We start from the raw sequence: 27772 nt of genomic DNA on the forward strand, positions 1-27772 counted from the left end.
GTGTCCCTTGCAGCTGTATTTTAAAGCTACCAGCCAAGCAGCCAACTCAGGTAGAATTTCTGTCTCTGTATCTGGTGCCCTGACTGTTCCTGGGCTTGCTCACCAGACCACCACCCACACCCCCCCCCACACACACACACAATCACCAGTTACCCTTTGAAAGCCAAAGATCCGTGATGAGAGCAGATACAGAGCAAAGGTGAGCCACAGCACTTCTCCGGGATCATTGGCAGCCCCACCACGACAGAGGACGTGGGGAAGACAGACTGCCCTGTATGCTCCCTCCCTGCCCCACCAGCGCAGGCATCAGTAAGAACCTGCTCCAAATATGCCTTAGGAGTCTGTACTCTAAATTCCAGAAGATTACCCTGTCAGTTTTTGAGAAATTAACTTGGAGGCCTAATTTCTATCCCACAAACACAACCCATTTTAAAGGTACACTGTGAAGTTTCCACAGATGCACCTGCTATGGTAAGGGAAGTCCCCAAGCCCCTGGCCCTGGGAAATCACCCTCCACCCCACAGCAGGCTGCTGACCTGGGTCACTAGACGGCCTTCTCTAACGCACCTCACACCTGGGCACACAGTGCGCACCTGTCCACGCAGCACGCTTCTCAGAGGCAGCTGTGCTGCATGTGGCACTGGTGGCCAGCTGCCTCCCACTGCTGAGTAGTTTCCTGTGACGCGGCTCTAACATCCTATTTATGTAAGAGCACACCCTCTGGCTGGCTCCATCTTGGGAGCATGCAAAAAAAAAAAAAAAAAAAAGCTACTATACGCATCTAAAGAGGAGCCTTGGTGTAGAAATGTGTGCTCAGCTCCATGGGATTCTGATCAAGGAGAGGGACAGTGGGGACTGTGTCTGCAGATTTTGTGCCCATGGACTAAAAACATTTAGGGAAAAAGTTGTCTGCATACTGAACATGTAGGTGGTTTTGTCATATCCTAAACTGGATATAGTAACTGTTTGCATAGCGTTACACCGGAGTGGCAAGGTATGACGGGCAGCCTGCAGATGACTTGATGCAGGGTTATTTTAATTTGTATTTCATTAACGGCCAGATATACTGAACATTTTTCCACATGTTGCTGGCACAACTGACTTTCGTTTTTGGCCCTGATATCCTGCGAATAGCTCATTAAACTGGCTAGTTCTGTTGAACTCTAGTTTTAAATGTACTCCATGTACATTTAAATGTACATGACACAGGTGAGGATGTGCACCATCCATAGAGTAAAGGCAGTGCCCTCCTCCTTCCCAGCATGCCTGCTCAGGAGGAGCTCCAATGCGCTGAGAGGCAGGGAGGGCAGGAGCACCTAGCCCTGCGGTGCGTGGGGCGGGGAGGGGCATGCAGTTCTTCACCAACAATTGTGTCAGCGGAGAGCTCCTCGCATGCACCCTCTATCTGGTTAAGCGTCCCTCCATTGCTAGTCTGCTGAGATGTTTTATCATGACTGAGTATTGAGCTTTGTCAGTTCCTGAATTCACTGAGACAATCATGTGATTCTTCATCTTGACTCTGTTAATATGAAGAATCACATTCGATTTTTAGCTGACCATGCCTTCCAGGAATAAATGCCACTAAGTCATGATGTAGTCTCCTTTTGTATAAGATAGTGTTTTAATTTGGGCTCATGTTTATATACATATATTTTTATGCAATGTTCATGAAAGACACCGACCTAATTTTTTTTTCCTTTTTCTCCATGAAATAAAATGAATTTGATCTAATTTCCTTGACATGGCCTTGTCTACATTTGGTATCAAGATAATGCTGGTCTCACCAAATGATGGGCAACATACCATAGTTTGTGCAGGATTAGTGTTTCCTCCTTAAATGTTTTGATGACACTCACCAAGGAAACCATCTGAGCCTGATTTTATTCCATAGAAAGAACCCATTATGAATTTAGTTTATTTAACTAATACATGCTATTTCTGTCAGTTTTGGTCATCTCTACCCCTAGCCACGTACACTCAGCTGTGTGTTGCCGAATGTATAAAGCTGTCCCTAAATGGCTACTGTTCCACGTCCACAGGACCTACAGGAGGTCTTCTCTTTGACTCGCAGTACTGTTTATGTGTGTCTTCCTTTCCATTTGTTCCTTTTAATTGTATAGCTAGAAGTTTATAAATTTTTACTGGTATTTTCAAAGGACCAACTTTGTTTTCACCAATTTTCTCTAGATTTTGGTCTATTACTCTTGTTTTGATCATATTATTTACCTTTAGCTTAATTTGGGTTTTCTTTGGATACTTAAGGTAGAAACTTAAGTCATGTGAAGTCTGAGAACTTCACTCTTTTGTGGTGTCTATCTAAGTAAACATTCATTTTATAAAGCTGTAAGTTTCTAAACATCGCTTTAGCTAAACCCCAACAATTCTGATACATTATGTATGCAGTTGTTGGGAATTTGATAAATGTCAAGTCAGTTGAGTAAGTGTTATTCCCGTTGTCTGTCACTGTCACTGCTTGGTGACACTGTGCATTTGCCCATGTCTTCCTTCAGTCTCACTGGGTTTTGTTCCATGCCCTTAGCAGCAAGACAGCTACACATACATGTAGGATTTTATGCTTTTTTGATGACTTGATACCTTTATCAGAAAACATGCTTATCTCTGGTAATATTCCTTATCTTGAAGTCTGCTTTGTCTTACAATATTATTTGACCATGACTTCAAATCTGCTTTAAAAATTTAACTTTTCAAGCTGGGCATGGTAATTGCAGCACTCTAGGAGGCAAAGGTTGAGAAAAATCTCAAGTTTAAGCAGAATCTGGGCAACTTAATAATTTGGCAAAACTCTTTTTCAAAATATGGACAGATAGACAGGGCTGGAGATATACCTAAGTACAAAGGCCCTGGCTCCAATCCCCAGCACTGCAAACAGAAAAAAACTTTTAAACTGTAAATTTCCTCATTTCTTTGCCTAATGGTGTGTCTGCATTATAAACCTGCCTAGAACTAGAATTCCTAGGACTGAGACGGACAAAATGAACTGGTAATTTCTCACTATGTGTTTTAAAGAAAGGGAACTCACTAGATGCCAGACCTTCATGTTATGCCCCATCTTTACCCAAACCCTCACGCCCCTGATATGACAGTTTATCTACAGGTTAAAAATGGGTCTATGTCAAGGACAGTTCTTTTTTTTTCAAGGACAGTTCTTAACACAGAATACAATGACAGCCTAGTTTGGTTACAAATGTGCTTGTGTCAACAGTGGTAAAGTGCCCTTTGCACTGCCTACAAAATCATTTAATGTCCCCTCTGTCAGAAAGGGCTCACTTCAAGGACTGCACTTTCCAGACCCAATCCCACCATGCCTCACTCAGACTGCAGGCCTATCTAGCATTTCTCTGAGAGGCTGAAAAAGAGGTGACTTCCACAGGCAACCACAGGGTCAGTGAGAAGGGCTCAAAGAGCTATGGTGTCCCGGTGCAGGCAGGTTATCACATTTGATCAGTTGCCACCAAGAACTGACGCATATTGTAGTATTCTATTCCTGAAAGTAGAAGAGAACTGTCCCTCAAACATACCATGTACCCAAATTCAATGGATGAAATCTTGGCCTGTACAATGGACCAAAGTCCCCAGAAGAAATGGGAAGCAAGGGCGAACCTGTAATTACAAAATGAGAAACACACATGAGTGTCAGCCACAGATGTGCAGTGATTTCATGCAGGCCAGGCCCCTGTGACTCAGAAGTCAGCTCTGGGGCACCCTCTGCCTTACCAACTGCATGGGACTATGTGGGGACTGAGACCAGGGGAGACCACTCCTGGCCTCTTCCCACCTCTGGCCTGGAGCTAGTGGGCTTGCGGTGTGAGCACAATGACAAGTCACAGAGTGACACTCTCAGGACATGGCAGGGTTGCGGTGGCCTTGTTGAGAGAATCCATCTTTGCTGCAAGTGCACAGCCTCAGCAACCAAGTGGCAGCTCTGAAAACCCACGACCTTTTGCAGGAGACCAGAGGGAGGCCGCTCCTGAGTAGAGGCTTCTCAAATCCATCCTCGCCTCACACAAGGAGAAGCATGTGAGACTCGTCACCACACCCTGTCCCCCGCTCCATCCCATCACTGGGAGCCCCAGTTCCTCTTCAAACAGTCCTCTGGGGTAAAGCTCTGCCCTAGCACCCTTGCCAGCCTTCCTCCAGCTCCTGGTGGTCCCTGGGTGCTGCCCTTCACGTAGGGTTCTCTACCAGTGCGTTTTTCTGTTTCCACCCATTCAAGAAAGAGGACAGCAGACTCTGTGTGCCACTGGAACCTAGGGGCAGGATGGGAGCAGCAGGCTCAGTGAGAGGGGTGAACAGGCTGAGGACCCCGAAGAGACAACTTGTGATGGGAAAGCAGAAAAGGTGGCCCAAAGGTGTTCAAACTGTCACAACCACTGCAACAATGGGAACAACCCACTAAAAAGAAGCATAAATAAACTATGACCTAGAACTTTGCAAAATCTGATGTTTTAGGTCCCTGCTTTGAGAGCTATTGAGAAAAAGCTCAAAATAGTTCATAAAGGCCAGGGATTTAGCTCAGTGGCACAGCGCCTGCCTGGTAAGCATGAGGCTCTGAGTTCGATTCCGAGTATCCGGAATAGTTCACAACGCAGTATGGTGCTACCTTTAGAAATTAAAAAAGGGAAAAAGTTACCTATTGACTTCAAGCAACATTTCTTCTTCTATAGTGAATTTTTCTTCACTACTGAGGTTTTCAAAGTCGTTTTGGAATGTAGCCAAGTAACTGGAAATAAAATGGAGCTTAAAAAAGAAGCAACTGTGTTAGGTTCTATGTTGGTTTAAAGCACACACTATCAACAGCTGCCACAAAGCAGACACACACACACACACACACACACACACACCCTGTGACTGACCAGACTCCGCCATCACAGGGAGGTCTGTGGTGAGTCTGGCTGTTATGTGCCAGAGCTGAACCAGGGCTGCGCCCTGCAGTAAGCACCTACAGGTCCCTGCTAGCTTGGTGCACAGAAGTCCTTGGTGTGACATGCTTGCTACCACCAGCACTTCTGGAGAATGTGACTTGGCTAAGACCATTTTTTTCCTAATCAAATCCACATGTTTTTCACTGTCTGATCTCAAAGCAGGGCAGGCTGACATTGAACTTTTTGCCATACTGGCCACTATGCCACATAGGGTTGCCACAAACATGCAGTCATGGGACTCCAGAGTGGCCTGGTATTCACTGCAGGCGTTTCCTTAGTGGACACTGGACTACACAAGGCAAAGTACCTTCCTACCCTGAGATGTCACGATTATTTTCACATTTAATAAACTGGCAAAGTTACATTTAAATTTGGAGAGAAAACAGTTACCTACAACTCTACCAGAGTATTACAAAATAATACAGTTCATTCAAACACTGAGCTCCAGAATGGTTAAAACATTTAAAGATATTTCATAACAGACTAAAGAAAGATATGAGATTACTTCAACAAATGAAGGAAGACATCTGATAAAGCCCCACACCCATCTTCAGAACTTTCCAGAAACCAACATGAGAAGGGAAGGTCCTAAAATTTACAGGTTGCTGTCCAGGTTATAAAGCTCTAGCTTTCACTGAGATGGACTCTGCTCTGACCAACATTCACTCTTGCCTTCTGAGTCTGACAGTTCTCACCCGTTTCAGCACACCTGCTTTATAATCTCTCTCCCACCTGCAACAACTCAAATACTCAAAGATGGCAGCTGTGCTCTTCCCCCAAGCTGAGTAGTCCCATCTTCCCCTACCTTTCCATCTCATGGAATCCTGACCCCTGGTTTTCAACATGTTCAAGTTTATCTCAATTAGCTTTAAAATGTGGTCAGAAGAGAGAAGTTACAAATTCTAGCCCTCAGCAAGTCCACACGCAAACAGCCATCCCTGAAGACTCCTTATCCAGGCAGCTGGCTCCAATCCGTGTGTGTGACACAGGCTGAGATCCTGTGGCTAGCACTGTGGTGCAGCAGCGGGGGATCTGCAGGCAGCCCAGCAGCTCTTCCCCTCAGTGCTGAGGCAGCCCTGGCACACACTCACACTGACCCACTGTACCACTACCCAGAGCCTCAGCAGTGGCCAAGAGCATTCACACAAGAAATGAGTGTCCACATAATCACCAGCCTCCAGAAACTGAGGACAGGAAGGGAACTGTTCACACCAAAGGCATTTCCCTTTGGCTAATAAATCATGGTGCCCAGGTTTGCTTCTCTTTGCAGTGTGAAATGCACAGAGGAAGGGCAATGACCAAAATAAACCCGGAAAGCAGTGATGGCAGGACTTCTGGAAAAAGCTGGAGGGACTACAAAGAAGGCCATGTCTCTGGCACAGGGATTAAGAAAAAACTAGACTCAAGTGTTATAGATATAGATAGATACCTTAGATATAGACAGATATATCTATATCTCTATCTCTATCTATCTATCTATCTATCTATATTTTTGTCTTTTTGAGACAGGGTCTTCATATGCAGTTCAGGCTGGTCTTGAGCTCACTTTGTAGCCCAGACTGGTCTTGAACGCGCAAAAATCCTCCTGCCTCACTCAGCCTCCTGAGTGCCGATTACAGGCGTGAGCCACCACACCCAGCTCTTGAATCAATATTTATCGGGGGGAAAAAATTTAAACTTGGCAGAAGGGTTACCTAATCAAGAGTACAATTTTAAAGAAGTATTTTTGAAAATGAAGTACTAGCTTAGGAATGCTGACTGAGGTAGGAAGATCAAAAAGTTTAAGACCAATCTGAGCAACTTAGTGAGACCCTATCTCACAATAAAATACAAAAGGGCTGAGGGCATAGCTCAGAGGTAAAGTAACTTGTGAGCAAAGAAGTCCTGGGTTCAGTACCACAAAAACAATAAAAACCAAAACCACAAGTAATTCTGCCTGTCTAAAATTGATTTGAGTATAGAGCTAACTCATCAAGTCTATCAAAAATTAATCTCCTACCTGCTGTTTCTTGGTGGGATACTTCTGAACATTTGCTGTGAAAAAAGGATACTTTTCATAGGTATAATCATACATCCATTCACAGAAGTGATTCCCAATGTCGAATCCTCTGAAAGAGAAGAGGACAGAGCATGAGGCACGCTGCCAGCTCCCCGACCAGGAGAAAAATGATCAGGCCAGACCACTGGACTTCCTGAGCACACAGGGGTGTGGCAGCTTTAGTCACAGGGAGACACAATTAGGACATTCTCAGAACTGCAGCTGACTGAAGCTATACAGAGGCTGCCGGAACCGCTGCTCGAGCGTGCACGTCTCCTGTAGCCAGTACTTCTGCAGCCCAAAGACAAGGACAAAACTGGATGTGAATGACACTGCAGCTCCTGACTACACAGCCAGCCAGGGTAAAGCAGGCCTGTGCCATGGCTTCTCTGGACAGGTGCCTTCGCTTCCAGGAGAAGATGCTTTCAACTTGGTACACTGTTTTCACTTTTTTTCTCCAGGACTTGTTTCATAAATGTTTCAGAAAACAGTACTGAAAGATATGCCTCTGACTGTAATATATTACCTGTAATTATAACTGCTGTACTCAAAGTCAATCAGCATCAGTTTTTGCTTTTCAGAATTTTCTCGGCCTTCCAGCAATAAGATATTACCTGCAAAGAAGTTGGGGTAGCAAGACTTAGATTTCACAACAGAAAAATCAAGTCCTCAGAGGGCAAAGCTGAGAGTTCTTCAGGCCCTGCGGGGGCCCTTGACGGACTCTGGCATTAGGTCTCACCGATACCATGAGCATAGGACATGGACATGCTACATGGGTCGGCCCCTGGTAGGCAGATAGCAAACCCACCCTGCCCATGGCCCTGGTCCTTTTGGGAGCCCTCATTCACGGTGGAACAATGCCCAACCTCTCATTCACTGTCTGAGGAATGTTTTTTCTGATCGTTTCCTACAGGGTACAATGGAGCTCTCTGGTCCCACACCCCTCCTTATCTGCAGCCTTGAGATTCGGCTGCTAGCAGGGCTGGCTGGGCACACCAGCGCCAAGCTGTCATGGTGTCCTCCCTACTGAGGATGCCACGGAAGTACAGTCACAACAGAGCCCCACTGTGCTGCTCTGCCTGGTGTTCCCTCCCAAGGAGGCTCCAGCAGTAGCACTGTGACGCCCATGCTCCCCAGATCCCCACAATCTTCACTGCTCAGTATCTCAGCACCACAAAAGGGGCAGGTGGGCACCAGGAAGGGAACCTCCGCTGAATGTTTGGCTCTCTCCCTCTCAGGGTTTCTGAGAAGAGGTTATGCTCCCAGGCTCAGAAGCATAGTTTTCCTGTTTTCAACAGCAATGAAAAGAACTAGAAGCAGATATTCAAAGCAGCAAATCAAAATGAATGTACACCTCCCATATCTGTCCCTTCACACACTTCTCCGTCACTAAGCCAGATGACCTCCTCCTCGTTTATCTCTGGTGATGTCTATGCTGTTCATCACTCCATCACTACCATAAAGGTATGGCTAACACCCAAAGCTGTAGCTGCAATTTCTGGTCCTGCTCCATTTGAGACAGCCAGCAAGAGTCAACTATAAAGTATATATATACATATTATATATAATCTATAGTATACTTTATATAATGTCTCATATATATTATACTTTATATAGTGTAAAGAAGTTAGGCTCAAACCAAGGACTCATTGATGACGAGCCTTCACAAGGGACTATTCTGGAACTAAAAGCAAGTTTGCCAGGCAGGAAGATCAGTTGGGCTCAAGGGTTTGGAGCCAGCCAGAGCAACATAGCAAGATCCTGTCTCAGTAAAAAATAGAACAAATCAAGAGCCAGGCACAGTGGTGCATGCCTACAGTCCAGGTACCTGGAATGCTGAGGCTAAAGGAACACTTAGGCCCAAGACCAGTCTGAGCAACACAGTGAAACACTATCTCAAAAACACAACGAGGATAGACACTGGGAAGCAGCAAGAACGTGTTCAAATGGGAAGGGGAGTGGGGAAGGGGGCGGGTAGGAAGGGAAAAAGATTAAAAATAAAGAATGGGTGGGAAAAAATGGAAGCAAAGCTTTTGTAAATGTGAAGGGGATGAAGGGTTGAAGGGAGGTGATGGGGATGGAGGGAAAAAGACAAATTAAGGTGTATTATAAATTCTGTATGATGAATGTGATCATTATGTATGGCAAAAGTACTAATAACATTTTTTAATGGCACACACACACACACACACACACACACACGCACACGCACACGACTGTTGAGCTAGCCAAGCAGGGCCTGAGGAAGAAGCACAGCTGTCATGACTAAGCAATGTTGGTGGCCTCAGTAGGAGCTGCATAATTACATGCAACTCTGATTAAACTATGAAACTGGAAATCACATTGGGTAACATTCTGTTACAGTAAGGCACATGTGGCATTGTTGTTTTCTGAGCAGAGCAACTGAAATCATTCACGGTGTACACACCAATATTAACAGAGAAAGCAAGCTGATAAGCTTCCTGTGCTGCTCGGTGTGGGAGGAAGGGCCCACGTGACTAGGGAGATGACCTTGGTCTTTTACTGCTTCTGCTTGATGAAGCCATCTTTCAGGAGTTAAACACAATTCATAACATATGACTTACAAAAAGCGTTAAGTCCTTGGTCCTAAATCCCTGGTTTAGTGACTATTATCTCAGAGTTTCCCCATGTAAATATTTGCTGTTAGTAGAAATGGAATGACTCTCCACTATGTGTTTCTTTCCTGAAATTTGCTTCTCCTATTAACATATCCTGGAGATTTTTCTGATATGTGTATAAGTCTCGGTCTTTTTAAAAACTCATTTGTGATACTAGGGACTCATGCATGCTCTAAGGCAAGTGCTCACAAGTAAGGTACACCGTCAGCCCTTATTTTTTCTGAAAAGGCATCTCAAAAGATTGTCTAAGATGGTCTTAAATTTGTGTCCCTCCTGCATCAGTCATCCAAGCAGCCGGGATTATAGGCATGTCCCCTGGCACCCAGTTTCTCTCATTCTTTCGGGAAGTTACACAATAGCTGTCTGGGTGCATCACAAACTGATACATCTAACACTCCCGACAATCATCTGGCATCTATGGCACACCTGAATCCTATCTTCGGCATGTGGCCATTCTTACCTTCTTGACAGTCATTATGACAAAACACAACTGGAGACAAAGTAGATTCAAGCAATAATCTGAAAAAGGAAGGAAGGTTTCACTTGTAGCTGTCAACTTTTAAGTCAGAAGCCACTGCCCTACTCTTAGCATGGCCAACACAGTGTTAGTGCTTCAATGCAACACACAGTCTCACAAAGAAGTTTTCATGTGAATTCTGAAACACATGTGACCATGTGGTAATAGCTCTACCACAGTTCCCAGCACCAAGTCACACAAGCCTCTCTGTACTCGAAGTTCCTTCTGCAGCAGGACCTTTCCACACACTGTTCTCCTCAGCAGCCACCCTGCATGGTCCCTCCTCAGACAGCCCTTCTCTCACCACTGATGCAAAGCAGACTCATCTGTCGGTCTGCTTTGGTCTATGTTCCCTTCCCAGCATGTATCACAATTTGACATCTGTTTTCTGTCCTAATAAAATGTCTTGCTCACATTTCCTCACCATCAACACACTGGCCTGCACAGCAGACTCTGAGAGAGCCAAGTAATTGGAGGTGTAACTGCTGGTTAGAAGTGTAAGTGCCTGCCCCAGCCGCGCCCTGAGAACACCACAGTGGATCAGTCTCAAGAGCTGTCACCCCAAGGTTAGGTTGAACCACACCTCTCATCCATTTTCGTCCCCTAGTCTGTGCTAATGTCCCACAGACTGTCTTGCTCTATGCAGCAGACATTTCTCTGAGAGACTGCCTCCTCCACACAGTGTTCCTGGACTGAGAGATGAAGTGACAGCATACATGGAACACATGAGATGACAAAACTCACATGCTAAACCATCCTGCAAAAGTGGCGTGAGGTGCCAGGCTTGGAGTAAGCTTATTCAACTGACAACTTTAACGACTAAGAATATTTACTCTTCTGGAAAGATGTGCCTACTCAGCAAATAGAAGCAAACACTCACCTCAGTGTTTCCAGTTCCAAAGGCAGGTTGTAACTGAGGAACTTCTGGAGTGTTTTTACTCTGAATTCTTCAGTAAACTTAATTTTCAGCACTTGATCTAGGTATCTATGTAAACAAAGGAGGGCAAAGGACCACTGCTCAGTTCAAGGTGCAGTCTGAGCCTCAGTTACCCACCTGACACCTACCAACACAGTCACAAGTCAGGAATGCTCCTGTCCACAGGAGGGAAAGGGAATAGCTGGGAACCATAGCACTCAAAGCCACCGCCCCCACCAGCATTTCTGCAAACTGCACTTCCTTCTTGGTCCAAAAGTTGATGGCTTCATGCATTTATACAAGACAGACTTATTCAGGAGACAAACACCAGAACCAAAACCTGCACATCAATGAACCAAGAGAGGGCCTCTCCTACCCTGCAGGCAGTTCATACTGACCACTTACTTTTCCATTGTTCCAAAAAGCCATTTGGGTTCCTTATTGAATGGCATTTTCATACCATGAAATGTAGCCATTTTTTCAGCTATTTCTGCAGAAATATCTGGCAAACTTAATTCATCAGTGTCTAATCGTCTGCTCTGCAATTAAAAAAATAAATAAAAAATCGATGTTTAATCAGCAAAGTTGGCAGTCTGAGATTACACCTTCCTAAGAATGAGAAGCCAGTCTCTGTAGGGCATTTAAGTGTTACCAAAGCCCTAAGTTCCCTTAAGAATTGACATTGTTGGGGCTGGGGATTTAGCTCAGCGGCATAAGCGCCTGCCTTGCAAGCAGGCAGTCGTGAGTTCGATCTCGGGTACCAATAAAAAGGAAAAAGACAAAAAAAAAAAAAAAAAAAGAATTGACATTGTTGGGGCGGGGATGTAGCTCAGCAGCAAAGTGCCTGCCTGATCCTGAGTTTAATTCCTGTTACAAAACAAAGAATTGACACTGTATTCCCACAGACAGTGACCCAGCAACTGCCATGGCACTTCTACAGTGAAAATCCTCCTTCCAGGGTCTGCTGCATGAGAAATCCTTTTTAATCATGAATAAGTTGTCTGTAAATTTTAATAGAAGGTTCTCTTCTATAAGCTATGATTCTGCCCTTTAAAGTTACAGTGTGTTCACTGGACCCAAGTTGGCAAGTCTGTGCGCAGCACAGCACAGCCCAGCCCCTCGCTCCTCCCTCAGCCGGAGGCCCTGCTCTGCCACTTGGCAGGGAAGTAGAGTCCTGAGCAGGAGGCCTTCCAGCCAGCTGCTCAGTGTTTCTTGCATCTGGCCTGGCATACAGAGGGCTTCAAGGGGCCACATTGGACAAGCACACAGTGACTTATTTTTTAGTTTTCGTTTCATTGGAAGTGTTGGGAACTGAACAAAGGGTTTTGTGTGTGCCAGGGAAGGATTCTGCCACTGAGTTATACTGGGTCCCCTGCCCTTTTTTAAAACTTTAATTTGTGGCACTATTTTTGTTTGTGCAGAGTCTTTATGGTTGGCAGGTGCTAGGGACTGAATTCAGAGTTCTCTGCATGCCAGGCAAGCACTCCACTGCTGAGTCAGCCTCCGCCAGCCCTCTAGCATTAGGCTGTATACACTGAGCCCCAGAGGTGGACAATAAAGTGTAAAAGGAAAGGCTCAGGGGATGGTGAAATAGTGAATCTCACATGTACTTTAATTTGGATGACTCTGTCTTTGTAGGAGAAAAAAAAATTCTGGTATGTATTTTAAAAAAATGTTTTTCTGATTTTTCTGATCCAGTTTAGCAACACAGGTCACATTTATCATTTCATACCATAGCATTTCAGGGTTCTGTCAAAGTAAGACAAGGAACCCAGCTTCTATCTGTGGTTCTTGTCAACTGACAGTTTATATACACATCTTACCGGGATGAACTGCTCCAGTCGGCCTTGAGGAAATATGCCATAGAGTTTTGGCCCAAGCGACCTTTCTGCGAGAATGGCAAACATAACACTTTCCAGAACCATGGCTTCAGCCCCCTAAAACAGAAGGCAACAAACAAGGTGTTTTCTGAGGCAGCAGAAGCACTTTCCCATAAGCAGTTTCTTTCAGTCCTCACTGACACTCTAATGTGGGCATCACCCTACTGTAAATATGAAATAAGAGGATCGAGAATTATACATTTTACAATCTGCAGGATCCATGCTTGCAAGCATTATACTACATGGATAAGACTTAAAATTTAAGTTTATTTTAGGTCAGCTGATTCCAAAATTAGAACCACCATCTATTGAAGCTCGCATTGCTTCTCTCTCTTACAACCTACATAAGTTTCACTGCTGGCCACGTACAAAGACCACAGTCCCAGGCACTGTGGTGTAGTTGACCTGCCTTTGCACCGGCACTGCCTGTTGAAAGTCAAGGATCCAAAGGCCTCTGCCTATCACATTGGCCTGTGGCTCTAGTAAGTTTGACAACTACTGATTTAGGCCTGGGGCCTATGACTTTTTGGTTCAAAGTGCCCTGGCATGTAGCATTCATGCTAGGTTTCCAATTTCAACTTTGTATTTTCAATCTTTCCCCTTCTACTGTTTGGATTCCTGCTGAAGTCTCTACAAGGCTCCTATGTTGTATCTTCAGTCCTGATAACTAAAATCATTCTGCCTTCAAAGTCCATCCTTTTGTCTCAATTCGAATTCCTTAGTCTTTTGTCCTTGAATAGTAAATTATAGCTTATGAGTTTCCATGTGTTGGGAGTCAATGCATGGAAAAAGTCATTCTTAACCAGGTGCCCTGAATCTCTTGCAGACAAAAGACCTTCCTTGGTCCAGATCCTGAGTTTCTTTCTTCTTTTAATTTAAATAAGTTATTTATTTTTGATCCTAAGTTTCTAAACTGATACATGTAAGGAAGGAACAATAGGTGTATTCTGAAAACATTTCTTTTTTTTTCATTGGTACCAGGGATCGAACTCATGACTGCACACTTGCAAGGCTGGCGCTTATGCCACTGAGCTAAATCCCCAGCCCCTTCTGAAAACATTTCTGATGACCCCAATGCACCCCTTAAGAAATATTCTATAAGGCACATGATCCCAACAGAATATTTTTTTTTTTTTGTCTTTTTCCTTTTTATCGGTACCCGAGATCGAACTCACGATTGCCTGCTTGCAAGGCAGGCGCTTATGCCGCTGAGCTAAATCCCCAGCCCCCAGAACACTTTTTAAAGCACTCACATTACCAAAAAACTGAGAAACTAGGAGGAGAACCATTAGGCAATGACAGAATGCCAGACTTAGTAGGAACAAAAAGAAGCTACTTCCAAGGGACACTGGACCACATTAAGGTAAAAAGCAATTCAGTTACATTGCATTTTTAGGGGCAAATGTTTTCTTCAGTAATCTCCCACAATTATAACCTAATCATCATCTGTGTAATCCCCACAATTATGGTCTAACCATTATTTTCTGAGGCTTAATCTTTATTTACTATTTTCGAGCTATGTGTTTTGTTTGTTTTTTGAGAGGTCTCGCTGTGTATTTCAGGCTGAATTTGAACTCACTTTGCAGCCAAGACTGGCCTCAAACTTACAGCAATCCTCCCACTTCAGCCTCCCAAGTGCTGGGATTAAAGATATGCGCCACAACATCAGGCCAGTTAGGTGTTTTTGATAGTGTACAAATAGTATTGATTTGATTAAGTTAATGAATTTTAGAGCTGTTTTGATCAGCTTTCACTTTTTATACTCTTAAAGAATGACAGCACCTAACATCTTCACATGGTTGGTGAAATGCTTCCCACCACTCACAAGTCCCCAGGCTGGTCCCAGCTGCCTTCATGCCCAGCACGGGAAACTGCCGGGAAGCTCACCAGAGGGTTTATGAAGCATCCTCTGCTTCCCCGAACACGCCCTGCCTTGGAGGGCAGCACACGCTAGCACTCTGGAGACCGCTGCACCTCCTGAACTGTACAAACTGCAAAACTGAGGGAGCCTAAATACCTCACCAGGACAGGAGAATAGTAGTCTCAGCCTCTAGACCAGGCTGCCACTGTCTCTTCACAGCCATTCACCTCATGTGTAGAATCGCTCACAAAATTATAATTCTCTCCCATATCCAAAGGGTAGACTGAGCATTTATTTTATCTAGGTATCCCGAATTTTATAAGAATTCAAGCAAATTTTCTAATTTTCTACATGATAGAATAACACTGGAGCATTAAGGGGGTGCACTGTATACAACACACACATACATCTAACCTAAAATACCCTCTAACATTTGAAATTCAAGAGTTTTACATATAAGGTAAAGCCCTGCTTTATTATTTCAATAGGGTCAGCATTTTGCACATCATGTCCACTCAACAGAGGACTCCTAGATGGGCATGCCTGTAATCCTAGCACTTGGGAGACTAAGGCAGGAGGACTATGGCAAGTTCAAGGCCAGCTTGGGCTACAAAGTGAATTCAAGGCCAGCCTAAACTACATAGTGAGACCCTGTTTTTAAACAAACAAATAAAACATGATTCCTGGAACTGACTGATTTACATGTGGCAGCACTATTGTTATACTGTCCAGACTCCTCTCCAGAGCAGAGCCATGCTCACAAACAGTGCCAAGCAGGTGTGGAGACTTAGTCTTCTAGTTCTCTTCCTGCTGTTTTGAACACTGTAAATAAAACATTCTTATGCAACACTGCAGTTCAGTATTTAGGAAGAAAAGAGGGCATGTAGAGGATAGAATCTGGAGTTAAAAAACAAATGCAAATACCAAAGACACAAGCATGACAGGTTAGGAAGAATGATCAACTCCTAATCACTTTTTTGTGATCACAAAGCCTTTTCAGCTCCATACTGAAATCAAGTGAACAAGGTCAAGAGAGCGCTAGACAGATATGGCTCAGTCTATACCTTCACACCATGCCTGAGCTAGCCAAAGGCCATGCAACAGCAACTGGTCCTACTTCTCCAGAAAAGGGCAATACTTCAAGAATCTACTTTTGCTTCTGCTGCGTACTTAGCACTTTGCCAAGCATCAGGAAAACAAAACACAAGAGCCTACCTATCTGGGGGAAATAGACAATAAGTGAATGAATACAATGACTGACAGGGTCACTGCCACGGAAGGACAGAAGAATGGAACACGGTATGGCTACGACCTGGGACCCAAGGGTAAGCAGGAGTTGTGAGCAGTCTGAAGAGGAATGAGTGCTACATTCAAGGAGTAGAAAGGGGTGGTACACTTGGGAAAGGGGAAGCAGGACAAAGGAGAACACAGGAGCGGCTTGCAGTACAATCTGGGATCTAGGGAAAAGTTGGGGTAAAGAAACTCCAAAGTCTTCAAAATGCTGAGAGTGTTTAAAACCCTTCCTGTGGTAAGCTCTCCCAGCAACAGAAGACAAGGAGGCAGCACTGGGCTTAAGAATGTCCAACATTCAGAGCAACCACTTTCAAACCAAATGGCATCATCAGAAAGGCATTTATTATACAGCAACCATCCACACATACACCAGATGTTATACACAGTAATACCTATCCTCATGAGCAGGCAAGCTTTCTACTACATTTTTGTTTGTATATAATATAGGGGATTTAACATGGGACCTTCCCACCGAGCTACATTGTCCAGTCCTTTTGTAATTTAATTTTTCATTTGAGACAGAGTCTTGCTAAGTCACCCAGGCTGGACTTGAACTTGCAACCCTCCTGCTTTTGATCCTAGAGTGAAAGGATCACAAGTGTGTGCCACCACAACCAGTTCCTAGTATTTTCTACTGTATTTCATTTAAAATATCACTTGAGTCAGACGCTGCACAACCAGCTACTGAGGAGGCTGAGGCAAGAGGATAGCAAGTTCAAGGTCAGACTAGGCTACACAAATTCCAGCTCAAAAAAAAGAAAAAGAAAAGAAAAGCAACAAAACTATCATATTCCATTAAAGATTTACAATCCACCAGATGAACCAGTGGCTTTAATACAGGCAACAGAAAGGGGATCCAGAGGCAAAGGGAGGTAAGATAGCTGCCATCTTAAGGCATTCTGTGCAGACATTGCCCAGGGTTCAACAGGAGAAAAGAAAGAGGACACTGGATCTGACAACAGGGAAACTGTTGGTGACGAAACAAGATGTGAAGGGGACAGGTGCCAGCTGGGAGGCGAAGGGTAAACAAAAGCAGTAGAAGGATCTGAACAGGAGATAAAAGCAAGGAATGAAAATGACTTTTGTTTTGTTTTGTTTTTTGGGCATTACTGGAGCTTGAACCCAGAGCCTTCACACTGAGCTATAATCCCCAGCTTTTTTGTTGTTTTTTAATTTTGAGACAGGGTTTCGCTAAATCATCAAATTGAGCCAGGCTGGGCTCAAACTTTCAGTTCTCTTGCCTCAGGCTCCTAGAATGCCAGGATTACAGATCTATGCCACCGTACCTACTTTAAATAGCTTTCATCAGCCAGTTGTGAGAACATTAGGAAAGCTGGGTAAGGGGTACATGGGAACTCTCTATACTATTTTGCAACTTGCTCTGTAAGTCTAAAATGTGTTTGAAATGTGTTTGAAGCCAGGCCACATGACAAAACTAAGTTAGTGATTCTGTATAACAGAAAAAAATGTGTTTATTACATTTCCCTTTGTGCTTTCCTGTGCTTTTGAAACTTTTCTCCAAAAAAGGAGATTGGGACGAAAGCAGATACAGTAGACTCTGTCTCACAAAATCTTACTGGGGAAAAAAAAAAAGAAAGAAAAGAAAAGAAATCTTACTGGGGGCTGGTGGCAGAGCATTTGTTTACTGTGCAAGAGGGCCCTAGGTTTCATCCCCCTCTAAAAAAAAACCCTAAGCAATAAAAAAAAAAAGAATAAAGAAAGAAAAGAAAAAATATGTCAGCAGTGGGAGCAAAGATGGCGTGGGAGTTAAGAAGGCATAAGCCATAAGCACTATCTCACCTAGAGAAGGAAGTAGATGACAAGAATTCAGACTCAAACAAGCAAAGCCAAGGGTGACATACAAGGAAGAATGTCCTTCAAAAGGGAAGGTCCATGGAAAAGCAGACAAGAAGGGCCTGAGTAGGAAGGTGAAGGACAGAAGATAAGCAGTCATGAAGAATGTGGGGCTGGGAATGCAGCTTGGCAGGAGGGTGTCTGTCTAACAAGTTTGACCCCCTGGGTTCTATCCCCAGGATCACATTTAAAAAAAGAATGAAGTTCTATTGTCCACTAAGGGTAGTGACAGCAAATTCTGATGAGCAAATAGAAGCCTGAAATAGATTTCTAGCATCAGGAGATAAACATATTGCAGAATGCTCCCAGGCAGTGGCAAATGCCCATTGGAGGCTGCTAGCCCTAAAATGAAACTTGCCCCCCAAGTATGGAGTTCTTTTCGAGTAATGTTTAGCTCCAGATGCAGCCTAGAGGTGGCTGGGCTCAGTAAGGTAGTAGTTTACAAGGTGTTATAGTTTGTGTCTGGATGTCCTCCAAAGCCTTATCCAGTCATAGGGGGAAGATAAGCTTTTTTAAAATTTGTGATTGGTTCATTGTCTAGTGCTGGACTAGGGGTGTGAGTGCTGCAACCAGCCCTAGGGTAGGTAGCCTGCATACAACATAAGAGAGAAAAAGAGGCTTGCTCCTTGTTTTTTGGTTGTTGGGTATTTCACCTCAGCAACAAGAAAAATAACTATGACACAAGGTGAGCACAATAAGAAGTGAGCAGAAAAATGAGCTGAGAACATGTGGAAGGAAGAAAAGGCCTGTTTGTGATGGTAGAGCTGGGTGAGCAGGACTGCAGCAGGTGGTGAGGATAGCTAGTCGGTGGGGAGTGAGGGCAGTGCCTAGACTGGAGGTTTTGATGGTAACCAGCAAGTGGCAGCTGCAGATGTGCCAAGAAGAATGGGTAGTTAGTAGATGGTGGACTATTAAAGCCAGCATGGCAGAAAGGGTACAATTTCTAGAGATAAAAATCTAGGGCACAGCCAGGGAAGTGGATGACAGATGAGGAATAGAAAGAAGTGGTTGTCAGAGATGAAGCAGTCAGAATACAGAGAATCCTCATCATTTGCCCATCTCGGTGAGATAGTTCCCAATACACCAAAAGCCCTTTCTCTAGGAAAGAAACACTGCCAAACTGCAGTGCATTGAGGTTGGCTCACACCAATTTACATCTCATGCAGGTACAGAACAGACTGAATTACTTACTTGAAATTCATTTTCTTTCTGAGCTTGTTCGGATCCCTCCTTATTACAGGACCTCTATGAAATGAGAAAAACCAAACACTTCTGGTGAGATGGAGAATAATGAGTGGGTACTAACTTTGCAACCACCAAAACAGTTAGGGTTTACAGAATACCACAGATTTTTTTAACAAGGGCTTTTGAGCCCACCATGTGATCAACATAGTCTAAAGGCACCAGCATCCTCCAGTACTAGTACCAATGCCTCAGAAAGTACTTCATATGAACTTTACAACAAAGGGATATGCTGTTGAGACCAAATAGCTGCATGTCTCACAGCTGTCCCTGTGTACCTTTCACAATTTCATTGTTAGGAAAGTCACTTGAGTGCAGGCCTCAACTGGGCCTTCTAAAGACAAGCATAGGATGAGGCTCGCATCAGTTTTGCTACATGGTTCTTCCAGGTCAACCAGCTAGGACAGGAGCATCAACATGCCTGTGGACGGCCATGGTTAGCACAGAATGTGGACAGAAGAGAAAGCACCGTGCAGGCAGGAGACCAGGCACAAGCTGTAGAAATCTGCCACTTCTTGGACTAACCCTTCTAAGTTCAGTTGGTCACAGTCCAATCTGAATTTATCCTCTAGCAAAGAGAATCGTGTGATTTTAATAAAGTTCCTAAAATTATCTTATATATGAATATATTAAAGGTTACTTTTACATCACTTTCCTCAATGAAATTGCAAATTAATGGTAACCAGCACTGTAACAATAACAATATACTAAGTACCAGCTACCACAAGCAACTCTTAGCTTACATTCTTTCTTCATGGCATAGATCATGTATTTCCAAAGCAACCCCCCACCCCAAGTACTTTAAAACTCTCATACTATCTTTAACAAAGGAATAGGGAAGAGTTAAGTCAGAAACTTAAGGGTCACGTCAAAATTTTATACTCAGCTATTGCCTCTAAAAATGTTATTGTTCCAAGTAAACTAAGTCTGCTTAAACCAGACCCAAGAGGAATCCCTTAATGGAAACCTCTTTAAAAGAATTTAAGGTAAGAGATTCTTGGACATCCCGTGAAAAACATACCTTTCCATTCCACAGCTTATCAAAAATACCTGTACCAAGGGTGGAAAGTGTGGACAGGGGAAAAAATGCCATGTTAAGCAACACCAGCTACTCTAGCAGCATTCAAAAAAACCTCGTGATTTAAAGCAACCACTCTCATTCATCATACATCAAAATAACATTCCAGACATTTTAATGCATGTTTTGTATAAACAGTACATGTTTGTTATACTCTATAAACAATACCCATATTTATAAAGTTATCTGCAAAAGGCTAATGTTTCCACAGACACATATTCAATAATATCTGTAACATGTAGTTAAGTATACTTGGTACAAACTACAGAAAGCACAAATGGGGATACATGATATTTTCGGTTGTGTAATCTGCATTTTTCTGATGAAAAGATGTTACAGATTAAATCCCATTACAATGAAAGCTATTAAGAATCAAAATATTACAAAAATATGCTACACATTTGCTGATGTATGCTTTAATAAGTCCTAGGGAGAATCTGTCACTCCCTTAACTCCAAAACTCTCTCATGAGCAAATGTACCTTAGACTTATGCCTCAGTGGTCAATGAGCAGGAGCTTCTCCTTCTGCTGATGTTAGTCTTCCCGCAGAGCCCCGAGCAAATCCTGATGCTTGCATGGTAAACAAATGCTCCAGCACTGTGAAGCACAAAGCAAACAAGCCCAAGGAGCAACCTAGTAGGTGGGGGCCTGGGGTAAATTTACAGCTGTGTTCCCAGCCGTCAGAAAACTGTCTGCAGTGGTAATTAGGACACTGAATGGGGATGAAAAACCCCTTAAAATAGTCTTTGTACTCCCCACCTCAAGGCAAGTTAAGAGCAAAAAATAGTTCTATAATCTGATGTATCACATATTAATATATTGTACCAAAAGCTTTAAGACAAATAGGGAATTTAGATATTCTACTGAAATGTGTAATGGGATTTGACCTGCACCAAACGCTAAATGACTATAGTTATTCCTATGCTGTTATTGCTCTAACTGTATCTTCTTAGGGAGATACAGTTAATGGGTTATTTAGGTAACAGAAGTCCCTTTCCTTGTCTAATGGTGCTCTCAAAGGCAAATCGATTTAACCCAAAATTATAAACTGGTTTATAGTTAGTTACAAGGCTACTCATTAAAACATTAGCACTAGAAGCAAACATAAATTATTTTTCCACACCTGCTCACCCATATCCAAAATAAATGTATAACTTACATTAAAAGAGCACCATTGCAAAGGCAAGATGGACTTCTGCAATATGCAACCCTGAGTTCTGTTTCCTCAGTACAGAATGCCCAGGCTCCCTAAGGCCTGCAAACAAGAACAGTACAACCAGGAAGCCTCAAGCCAGGAAGATGTCATGAGAAAGTATGAAGAAGTCTCCTGACCTGATGCAGAGGTCTATTCACTTTGTCAAGAAATCAGAGATATTTTCTGTCCAGGAAAATAGGAAATAAAGTAGATTTTGGAGTCTCTTGGATTTTACTCAGTGATACAAATTTATTTGAAGAAGGTAGTAAAATGTATTGTAAAAATTATTTACCATTAAAAAATATTTAGTATAACTTCAAACTTTCTTCTAAGTTGCAAGCTAATAAAAATTCTTACCTATAAGTCTAAACCTATTACAAATTTGAACACTAGTTATTTTAATATTAAAGTATTATTTCATTTGTAGGGAGGTGCTGGGGACCAAACCTGGAGTCTCCTATGTGTTAAATCCCTAGTTATTTTACTGTGAACATTTTTAAAAAATCATCCAATATAGATACAGTCTGAAGTACGAATGTAAGAAACAATTTGATGTCTGGAATTTGCTTCAAAATAACCCAGAGGAAAGAGACCAGGGAAATGATGAAAGAAGACTGATCAGGTAGGAAAAATGAATTTAGGGTTCAGTCTTCTATCTACTTTTATATTTATTTGAAATTCTCCATAATAAAAAGATTTTTACACATAAACACTGAGAAATCAGAATGTCTCAAGTATACATAAGACACCCAACTCTACATGTGTGGAAAAACACTGAACTGTACAGCTTAAATGTGTTAATTTTATGTTACAAATTATCCTACCCCCACCCTATCCTGCCACTGGCTTTCTATCACTTAATTCCCTTCCAATTTTGGGCTTTGTTTTCCATCTGTTATAGTCATGCAAACATTAGCCTGTGACGTAGAAAATCAAACAGACTAAAGTAGTAGCAGTAATAAAAAGGGCATATTAACATTTTGACTTTAAAGTTACCAAAGATTTTAAAGTTGAAAGATTCTGATTATCCAAGAACTTTAAATTTCTAGAAGTCTAAATTCTGTCAGCTAGGAAGATGAAAGAATAAGAATAGAGGGTTTTATTTTTATATATTGCCTATACTTTAAAAATTGCTTAAAACCATATTACTTTCATAATACATATACTTGGATTTTTTTTTTTTTTTTTTTTGAGACAGGGTCTCACTATGTAATCCAGGCTGGCCTTGAACTAACCATAAAGCCCAGGCTGATCTTGAACTCAAGCCTGCCTCAGCCTCTTGAGTGCTGGGATTACAAATATGCACAACACACCTAGCTTACGTAATACATCTACACACTTGGTACAAGGTTTCAAATGTCATTTTTCTGATAAAAATCACATTTTAAGGCTCTGTATTTTGGTTTTGTGTTTTCAAAGAGACTGTCAAAGTAAATGACTACGTTACACAGTACTGGTTTTCAAAATATTCTATTTCAGGCCTTGAAAAGGAAAATAGACAACTTAAGGGCCTGAGACAAGATCTCATTTTATTTATCAAAAACTAATAAACTATGGGTTTTTTTCCCCCTCGGGTGCTCGGGACTGAACTCATAATCTCACACTTGCCAGGCAGTTGTAAATAAACTGTCTTAATAAAAATTTTCACTTTGGCCAATTTTTGTTTCTGTTTTGCAGCAGTAGGAATCTGATTGGCCAGTACTCAGTAAAAGATTCCTCTAAGAATGAAGGAAGTGAGTTTACGGCTAAACTAGGTTGGTAAAGTCCTATTTGTGAGATGAAACAAACAAGCATACTAATTTTCCCTAGGGGTCTATGTATAGATGGGTGTGTGGATATGAATAAATTACTACACGTGGCCTACAGAAAGTAGCTTGAAGTGGCAGGTAGTTATTTGAAACATTTAAAGTATCTTTAAAGATCCACTACTGCATAGGGACAGGCTGGGAAGTGACTTACTCAGCCCAGAAGAATGAGATACCACAAGAGTATAACAAACTAGGAATGCTATTTAAGAAATGAAATCATTATCAATTCCAGACATCGCCATAATAAGGAAATACATATATTACAAATAATAGTAGTTGTGGAATTGAACTGATACAAGTAAATGTATCTTCTGTGATACTCTCTTCTTCCCATTACCTCTTTCCTATCAAAAAGAAAAACAAAACAAAAAAACCCTGCATCAATCATTCATCTGCTATCTCTTTTAAAGGTGTTATAGAAAATACAGAGCAAACTGGGGTATGTGAGTAAGAATAATTCAATTGTTGGACAGACTCAGTTTCTAGAGCACCTAAAGTTTGGTTCTGGAAAACAGCCACCCTCTCACTAACCTCAGATTGTCTTTGGGGCAGAGTCCTGGAAATTCCCAAGTTCTTAGCACTCCTGAGAGTAGCAGCAGGAATTGCACTGTTCTCAATACCACAGTGCTGTTTAGTCCTGAAGTGGGCTTTGTTGTCATGTAGCCTGGTCTGTAGTTTTGAAGACTTCTACTATCCACCCCAGTTATCTGACCACACTTGACTCCCTAGGAGACAGGATTCTTAACAAAGGGGTGGCACCTATCATAGTCCCTGGTCTAACCCTGCCAAGTTTCTACTGATTCTGCAATTCTATCCCATCTCAGATGATGTGGGGCAAAAAAAGTCCAAGTGTCGTGACCCCATGGAATGTATGGCAGCCATGTGGGTCTCTCTTCGCAATGTTTTCTCAGTGCTATCATGATCCCTAATCTTCCTTCTCTGGATTTTTATGGAAAAAAAATCCTATGCTTATTGCTACCATGGTGTTTTTAATAGTATTCTATAAGTGTTTTACAGAACACATTAAAACATGAGATCTCAATGCAATGATTTTTATAATACAGCTTATGTGATTAGTTCGTGAGCACTTAATCACAAATATTTAAACAGACAAATGATTTCTTCTATTTTATGGTAGTTTCTACAGAATCTACCATCATCTTAAAGAACATTCTAAAGTTTCATCCTTTTGAACATTAATAATTTCAAAACAGTACAACTCAAACATGGATGAAGACTAGAACTTCTAAAAGGCTTCAGATGCCAAAAGCTGATAGCTCGTGAGCGGGAGGCTCAGGTGAAGCAGGCTCATTGCAGGACCTTCTCAAAATTTATGTCTGATCCAGACAACCTCAAGGACTTCTGGGACTTTCAAATCTAAAATACCTTCCACAGAAGCACCTGAGGGTTGTCTTGCTAGCAGCATTTTTTCAGGCCATATACAGCAGTACTGCTGAGGACCTGGGTATCCAACTAGCTAAGACACAAAAGTGCACTAATTGATAAGCACAAAGAGAAAGTTTATTGCTAACTCTGACCAAAAGAGCTACAGACACACATGGTGTTTCCTTAATGGTGAAAGTGGAATGAAAGAAGAACTTAAGTGCTTCAATTAAATTCTAAGTTGAGGCCCATAAATTTCAAAAATTACTAAATATTTGTCATTTTCTACTGAGGAAACAGAAGAAAGGCATATGATTTGCCTTGAACAAAAACCAAAACAAACCCAACCCCCCACCCCGAGGAAAAATTGATACATCTATATGTAACATTCTAAATCTTAATCACTATACTTCTTTTTAAGCACAGCACAAACTGTAGCTGGTGCTACTTAACAAGCATTACAATTTTCTTTTTTAAAAGCATTTCTTGAATCCAAGAACTAAAAGAAAGAAATTAAAGCTGTAGAGAATGCTCCAACTTCAGAGGTCTCATACTATACCGTGAATCGTGTCTGTCACCTGGAAACCAGAGTGCTCCAGGCACGATCGCATGGACAAGCCTGCAGCAGAGAACACATGCACATACAGCTAAAGTGGTACATTACCCCCATCGCCCTTCACTCCACCCAACACAAGACATTCCTTCCCAGGTTGGGGTGGCTGCGGTCAAGCCATGGTTCCAGAGACCAGAAATCTGCATTGGCTTCATGCTATGAACTCCAAACATTTAAGACCAGCAAGACAAGGACAGTTTGTATATGTCAAAATTAGACATAGTAGTCTGTGGTTTATTTAGTTATCAAAAGAAGGCACCAAGGCAGGTATGGATGGACTATGGGCAGCAATTTGCAACAATGGTGTGTATATGTGAGGGAAAATCAGCTAGGAAACATGAGGCTGGACAAAAGGGGAACACAATGAAGGAAAAAAAAGTTTTATTTCCAAGTGGGAAGTTACCCTTAAGAATCAGTATAATTATACAATATTCAGAATATGGGGAGATCATTTTCTTCATTTTATTTTGTTTTTTGGCTGCAGTAGGGATTGAACCCAGAGCCTTCTCACTAAGCTGCATCCCCAGTCCTTTTTTGAGAAAGGGACTCACTAAATTGTCCTGAGAGGGCTCAAACTTGCGATCTTTCTAACTCAGCCTCCCAGAGTGTTGGGATTACAGCTGTGTACCACTATCCCCTCCGTCAAGAAGCCTCAGTAATCCTCATTTTGCAGGGAGTGTGACCTCAGTTCACATAATTAATAAGCAATCAATTTTTCAGTAACCAATACTTTAATATTAACTACCTATGAACCACTCCATACTGTACTGTGGTTTAACTTTAATTAAACTGGAGTTAAGAGAAAATAAGGAAGAGGATATTTTGTTTCCTGGATTCAAAAAGGTCTGTATTCCAAATTTTACTCATTTGAATTACAAATACATATCTGCGTTGTGCCTTGATGTCTTCAAGTATATTATGGTTAGTACTCAAACAAGCACTAATATTAGCCTTCTATTACTCAAAAAAACAAAAACATTTTTGCAGACAACACTCAAGAGAGATCTTTGATGCGTGTTATAAACATTCATGCCTGTGAGACCGTTGGTAACGGCGAGGCCAATCTCTCCATTCATGCACAGAAAGATCTGGCTTAACACAGAGTCACTGTTCTGACAGAGGAAGAGACAAAGCACTCCTCTGAGACTTCCGCCAACTGGCACAGGTTACATTGAATGAACAATACGTACTGACATTTGTGTCTTCCACAATTCATGATAAATAAGCAAACTGGTTATTTGTAATCAGCCAAACTTGCTTCTTTGAAAAGGCTGCTACTGGACGTTGCAGTGCTCATGTTCCTTCCCAGTATTAGAAAGGAAAAAAATCAAGTTACATTTATAGCTAGTTTTATAGTTTCAAGCTCTCTTGTAGCAATTACATCTCTTTTTACAAAAGCAAAAGCTAAAGTATTCTCAAGACTTAAATTAACTACCCTACTTTAGTTCACAGTAACTTTACAGTAGTTTGGTTTTTATCATCCCTGTAACTAATGAAAATAGACTCCTATTAAATTTAAAGCTAGTTTATGTAAAACTGATAAGTTATACTGACATGTATTAATATCCAACCAACATTTTTATGTTTAATAATTTCCTACAGATTGTGTAGCTATGACTTTTGTTCATATTTTCAAAAGGACCTGCTCCTATCCTTGTTATACACAGGGCTTTTCCAAAGTGCACAAAACTAACACAAACCTTAAACAAAACTTCCAGGACAGTTAGAGTGCTTGTTTATGTCTCATCTCCCACAAAATTAAGGGTTGTAAGAGACAGATAATTGTGGGACACAAACTGTGAGTGTGAACCCACGCGGAAGGCTTTACCTTGGCTTTCTGGTACTTAACCTTTAGAGAACTGCAACAAAGAGCAGTCACTTCACTGTCACTATGGAAATAAAGGAAATTAGACATCTCACAACACCAAAAGAAATAAATATGAGAAAACGGAGAAAATTTTAAACTAAGTCACTTTAAGTACTTCTACTTAATATTTGACTGTCAGAGGTAAAAAGTTCAAGAGCTTAAAATGAGAAGAAAAGGAAAAGTAGGGATATACTAAACTGGTCTATCATATAATTAAGCAAAACAGCAAAATATTCTGAGAAAATACATTGGCCTATCATTATGTGCAGCAGTCTTCAATTAACATGTTAAGGAAAGTATAAACTGTGATCCTTAAAGGCTACAGTGGCATTTACATAGCTACTTGAGAAGACACCAACACACATGCATGTATAGAGTGTATGTGCTTTCTTATGAACTACAGTGAAAAAAAGGCAAAAAGTTTGTGTCACACTATATTTAATTGTCTTTAGCCCACACATTTATTAAAGTAGTGGGATTTATTATGGGTCTCCATTTTAATGTCACCACATCTCTTACTGAAAATCTTGACAATTTACTATCAATTTCTGCATTTTAAGAACAAAGGCCTCACTGTTGGCCATAAATATCCCCTTTCATGATAGCCTAGATTCATTTCAAACAGCTGATTATAAATCAGCAATC

The 27772-nt window shown here is 41.9% G+C and overlaps 1 protein-coding gene across 3 annotated transcripts in view; it reads right to left on the reverse strand.

Moving 5' to 3' along the window:
* Positions 1–27772, reverse strand: part of Chka (choline kinase alpha) — a 57100-nt gene that overhangs the window by 1281 nt on the left and 28047 nt on the right. The window contains exons 3-12 of one of the 3 annotated variants that reach the window (XM_063227642.1): positions 20205–20233; positions 19133–19186; positions 12877–12990; positions 11459–11592; positions 11018–11122; positions 10081–10139; positions 7508–7595; positions 6943–7051; positions 4652–4758; positions 3540–3621 (exon numbers count right to left, since the gene is read on the reverse strand). In XM_063227642.1, the coding sequence (XP_063083712.1) occupies positions 3540–3621; positions 4652–4758; positions 6943–7051; positions 7508–7595; positions 10081–10139; positions 11018–11122; positions 11459–11592; positions 12877–12990; positions 19133–19186; positions 20205–20233 (881 nt within the window). The remainder of the gene's footprint in view (positions 1–3539; positions 3622–4651; positions 4759–6942; positions 7052–7507; positions 7596–10080; positions 10140–11017; positions 11123–11458; positions 11593–12876; positions 12991–19132; positions 19187–20204; positions 20234–27772) is intronic. The other 2 variants (XM_063227639.1, XM_063227640.1) reach the window with 2 other exon arrangements.

The sequence above is a fragment of the Cavia porcellus genome, unplaced genomic scaffold (assembly GCF_034190915.1).
Source record: "Cavia porcellus strain 051 isolate PalLab524CR breed Dunkin Hartley unplaced genomic scaffold, mCavPor4.1 scaffold_17, whole genome shotgun sequence".
NCBI lineage: Eukaryota > Metazoa > Chordata > Mammalia > Rodentia > Caviidae > Cavia > Cavia porcellus.